The 5434-nt window shown below is 28.3% G+C and overlaps 1 protein-coding gene across 1 annotated transcript; it reads right to left on the bottom strand.

The window, feature by feature from the left end:
- Positions 1-290: 290 nt before the first annotated feature.
- On the bottom strand, positions 291-2330 carry LOC108335108 (S-adenosyl-L-methionine:benzoic acid/salicylic acid carboxyl methyltransferase 3). The gene is made up of 4 exons (XM_017571051.2): positions 2183-2330; positions 1529-1933; positions 1167-1421; positions 291-947 (listed from the first exon to the last, which is right to left on the bottom strand). The coding sequence occupies exons 1-4, from the start codon at positions 2255-2257 to the stop codon at positions 570-572; spliced, it is 1113 nt and encodes a 370-aa protein (XP_017426540.1). The 5' UTR covers positions 2258-2330; the 3' UTR covers positions 291-569.
- Between the last annotated feature and the right edge of the window lie 3104 nt (positions 2331-5434).

Below are 5434 nucleotides of genomic sequence, written 5' to 3'. Positions count from 1 at the left end.
ATTTAAATTAGTCAACGAAAGTTTTGCACATAAAATTGCAAAGGAAACCTAATTATAATTGCAAGATTTGGCAGCTTCATCCTAAGGTATCAGATCAACAAGATTGTCATTACCAGTGATCCTTTTCAAATTTACTTTTTCTTTGTGAGTAACTTTCCATTATTTTAACTTTTATTATTCCGTTAGAATATCTTTTATTTGTTCCATTAATTTATAATATTTTGGTAACAGATAAAAAATAAAGCAATAAATTCAATACAACTCAGACTTTCCATTGAGTTTAATCAATGTTTGGCGAGTGAATAACAGCATTGAAGCATCTATCATTGACTACTAATCATATCATAATCTTACAAGAATAGTTTTTATCACAGAACTACAAATATTTAAAAAAAAAAAGTTGCTAATAAACACCACACAATTCTAACTTTATTCTATTCCAGCTTAACATTTTTGCTACTCATAATTGCCAGAAAAGAAAGGAGCAAACCATACACACACACACACACATATATATATATATATATATATATATATATATATATATAGATGCAATGCAAACTTCTTGCTTAATCTTTTCGACTCAATAACACAGTGACATTGAAGAACTGAGTTTTTTCCTTGGACATTCGATCAGCCAAGATTTGCTGGTAGCGGCTGAAAACCTCTTCAATGATGTCTTCACCAAAGTGACTTACCAGCATAGGTTCTGCCACAGCCCTCATGCACTGTGCCACGTTGTATCCACCATCACCGATTGATTCAGACCTTTCAGATTCAAAATCAAGAGCGTTCCAATCATCAAAAGCGTTCCAGTTCACTTCAGAGACTTCCACACGATTGATGGCGAACGATCCTTCTTTAAGAACTTCCAATTTCACTTCAGAAGCTGATGGAGTGTATTGTGGGATGTTAAAACTATCTACTTGCTCTTCCTTTATGATTCCCTGCAGCAAAACAGTGAAAAGATTTACACTCTTGCATCTTCCAAGATTTATACATATGTTTCGACAGAGAACTTGGGAAATTAATGTTAAACACTGCAAAGGAAAGAGGATAATACTAAAGAAAAAAAGCCCTTCTATAGTTTATGTTAAAACTCAGATTTTCATGCATGGATAAGTCATCTTTTCACCTCCTCAGAAACTGGATCCGTGAATAATTACCTGCGAAACCATATCATTAAGAGCATTAGCCATAAGCTCCCAAATGTAGCAACCATCCTTGCTACATGGATCCTCGTTTCTTCTCCCCAAAAATGTCAGAACCATACGACCTCCTTGAACTAGTTCCTCTGCTCGACACTTGAGAAAAACACTGAAATCTCTTTGAAATTGGTCATAGTAAGCTCTCACAACATTTGATGGGCTTGTTCTGCCTAAATAAATGTTGCCCTTGTTGTTGTCTACACCCTCAGGAACCTAATACAATCACCGATACATAATTATTATTATTTATAGTTCATGTATTACACTAGTAGCTCCCACAAAATACAAATATCAAATGCTCCATTTGCATGCGCACGTACCTTAGATAGCCATTGAAGACTGTAAGAGGAATGGACAAAATGTAAACTTTGATTCGGGAAAGCCCTGCCATAGAAAGATCCTGGAACCCCAGAGAAGTAGCATGGACCAATCCCACCTGCCACTTCTGTTTGCAATTTCATTTTAAAGCTGTCAAGGGACTTAAAGATGTTGTTGAAGTCATTCCCAGGCAGATCATTCAGAAACACCCTGTACTCTGGAGATTTATGTTTCAGCTTCCGACAAAGCTTCTCCACAGTTTTGATGAGTTCAGACGCAACAAATAGAGTGTTTGGTCCAGAAGAGCAACCCAAATCTGCAATTGCCAAACTTCTCGGGAGTGTACTGCAATAGAGGCTAGTTATGGCTTCCTCTCTTATTGGCTTTGTCAAAGAAATCACCTTTTGCTGCATAACAACCAATCATTGTACCATGATATATAACATTTTTCTTGAAATGAAATTCATATTTATCACTTTGTTTTTAATGGGTAAATGAACACACCAAGCCTGAGCACAAGCTGAAAGTGTTACGGTCTTTGTCAGAGAAGATATTTACATAGTTGTTGGTTATATAAAAGACAGTATGTAATAAGCTATTTATGAGTATTATGGGTCTCTGAAGTGCGAATTCAAACTGTTACTTTGTGAGTATACCTGAACAAGAGAGTTGTTTGCATAGCTTGCGTCTCCAACACCCCCGTTCATGTGCAGAACCTGTGCTACTTCCATTGTTTTCTTTTTTATCTCTACTTTGCTCGTTTTGGGATATTCTCCTTATGTTTCTATGCTTCTCATCAAGCTCATACCACACCTATATATATAGATGTGGGAACACTTCTTTTTAACAAGAAAATTTTGTTTTCTTCTCAAAATTTTACACAAAATATATAACATTAATGGTGGCCATCCATTTTCTGTATAAGTAACATATGAAGTGATTGATATGTGAGTGTGGGTCCTTGATGACCAACGACCTCTGGTTGTCAGATTATCGTCCAACTCTCCAAAACCACTAAAGATATAACCAAATTCGTAACGAGCTTTAGGTTTTTGTTTGGATGTTGGGGAATGAAAAAAAAAATAATTTAGTGAAAAGTAATGTTTTTCAAATGGAGTAAATTAGAGTGAAAAAAGAAAAAGAAATGAATGGAAAGTGTAGCAAAATGAGTTTTGGTAAGAGAATGTAAAAGAAATTTTATTACTTACATAATTGATTTTGTAAATAGTGTAGTGATGATATATATATATATATATAACTGATTTTCTGTGCTCCGGAATTATTTAGTGGATAGTGGATATACCGAACTAACAAACAATAATATTTTCTATTAGTTTTTATAAAATTCACAAGAGATTGATTTCTTGCTAATTTTCTTGAAAATGTTGAGAGTTGTATGAAACATTTAATGACGTATCCGAAGACTGACTATGTGCAATGGATATGTTGTCAGGACAAAGAAAGAAAAAAGTAGGAAGGAATTAGTGAAGATAGCTTTCTTACATATTAATTTTGTAATGTATTTCCTACTAAAAAAAAGGTATGCTACGAAGGTAGTGATGCTTCTTCCAGCTTTAATTTCCTTTTTCTTATTTTCATTCATTGCGTTTTCTCCCCTATTATTATGACCAATTTTGTCATTTAAGGTTGATATTTCCAAAGCAGTGTTTCCTTCCCAATATACTCTTGCATATATGTAATAGAAACACATATATATAATAGAAAGAAGTATATTATCTTTATTTCTGTTTATTTATTTACCACAAATAGCAAAGACGAATTTGAAAAAACAAACTATTCATGTACTCACAAATACTCAGAAATGATATGAAAGTCAGCTATAAAAATATCATTCACATCTTTTCCTTTTGTTTTCTATCACAATTTTTAAATTTTACTAATATTTAAAATAGTTTCTATTATTAATAAAATGTTAAAATTAATTTAGGAATTAGAGTTTATTTTTTTTAACATTAGTTATCAATATATTTTATCATGGTGATTATAATCTTTTTGCACAATATAGAAGAAAGGATAAACTAATATGCAAAAAGATTATATTTTAATTTAAAAAATAAATAAAAAACTTCCATTAAAGAGAAAAAAATAGTAAAATCGTTCCAAATTAAATCACAAGATATTTTTTTCATTTCATTTTAATTCTATTTCTTCATTCAAATAGAAACAAATTAAATAAAATATAGTTTTTTATGTTAGATTTAAATGTATTTTAAATAAATAAATTGAACGAAAACGGAGTGTGAATAGAAATGTAAAGTTTGTGATTGTTTGAAAAAAATGTTGGTATTAATATAAGGTTGCTCTGTGTCCATTGTTCTAGACAAAAATATAACCTTTTGGGGAATCTAAGAATTGTTTGAACCATGGAAAGACAATTATACCCATCCACACAAATTTATATTCCTTCCGTAGAATATTTGTGAATTATTGTGGTATTCATAGATTTATTTTTTTAAATTTTAAACCAGATTACTTAAAATAATATTTAAAAATATAAATTTAAATAAAACACTTATATAAAAGTATAATTTAAATAAAATTGTATTATAAAATATTGGTACAAATACAATTCATTTTTCTAAAAAGTAATTTTAAAAAGGTCATAGAAACTATTATAAATTTAAATAAAAGTAATCTATTTATAATAATTTCAATTACATAAGTTTAAATAAAATATAAATCTATAAATTAAATTTGAAGTCATTATTTAATAGTTAATCAGTAGTAATTTCAGTTTGATAGCTTAATTCTAAAAAAATCATAACATTATATATTCACGCATTATCTACTTATGAATTTAACACGTTTTACATGTTTCTTAACTAACCAATACTCGTTGAATGTTTATAAATCTTAATTCTCAATTATTGTGAAAGTTTCAAACCAAAATAGTAATGTCTGACTAAGTGGTTACAAGATTTGGACACATAAGTAGAGATTTGCGATTGAGTTGGATAGGATGGAATTTATCTAATATAAATAAATATTTTACAATTTTATAGATTCACACCTAAAGAATTGAATTGGATTCTAAATTTAAATTCATTTTTTCTAAAAGAAAGTAATTTACATCTTTATAAATCAGTTTAATATTAATTTTAAAATTAACATTTTTTTAAAATTTGGTTTGAAATATATACTGATTTAAAATAAATATATTTTATAATTAAATGTAAAATCATTACAATATTTCATATTTCATAAAATTGTCCGATTAATAATAATCTTGACAGAAAATCAGTGATACATATTCTCTATAAAATTAGGTATAATATTTGGTATACATCTTTAGTCCAATGGTACAATACCTAAGATGTGAAAACATATATAGATACCAAGTACTATATATTAATGCAAAATATATATAACAAAATTAGAGATATATTTATTCATTTTTTTTTGTGTTTTCATATATTTGATATATAATATCCCCAAAATTTATTTAAATTATTTTAAATTTAAAATTGATTTTGAGAAAAAAATTATTTTGAATCTGATTTATAAATATCAAAATTATGTTTTTTAGAAAATAAATATCAAAATTATGTTTTTTATAAAATCCAAACTGATTTTTTTTTGAAAATATAAGTATAAATTTAGTCTAATTTACTGATAATAAATTAGGCTATTTTATTTTATTTAATAGACACTTTTAATGTCTACAAGTAGGTTAAAGTTTCTTGATTATTCTGCCAACATTAAAACGGAAGCATTTATTTAGAGTTCGGAAGTGTTTAGTTAGAATTCGGTGCCAGAAACATATTAATTTTTAGTTTTCAAATTAAAAAATAATAATAAACAAAAGAACATACTCCTTCTTTTAGTGTTGTATTATGGAGTTATTTATGTTAGAATGATTGATATAAAATGTAAAGTTGTAGATTAGT

This window comes from Vigna angularis, chromosome 1, assembly GCF_016808095.1.
Source record: "Vigna angularis cultivar LongXiaoDou No.4 chromosome 1, ASM1680809v1, whole genome shotgun sequence".
Lineage (NCBI taxonomy): Eukaryota > Viridiplantae > Streptophyta > Magnoliopsida > Fabales > Fabaceae > Vigna > Vigna angularis.
This window is presented reverse-complemented; position numbering and strand designations above follow the sequence as displayed.

Coding starts and splice junctions, on each gene's coding strand:
- LOC108335108 (XM_017571051.2), bottom strand. CDS start 2,257: ATGGAAGTAGCACAGGTTCTGCACATGAACGGGGGTGTTGGAGACGCA. Junction 1,934..2,182: donor CAAACAACTCTCTTGTTCAG/GTATACTCACAA, acceptor GTTGTTATGCAG/CAAAAGGTGATTTCTTTGAC. Junction 1,422..1,528: donor GTCTTCAATGGCTATCTAAG/GTACGTGCGCAT, acceptor TGATTGTATTAG/GTTCCTGAGGGTGTAGACAA.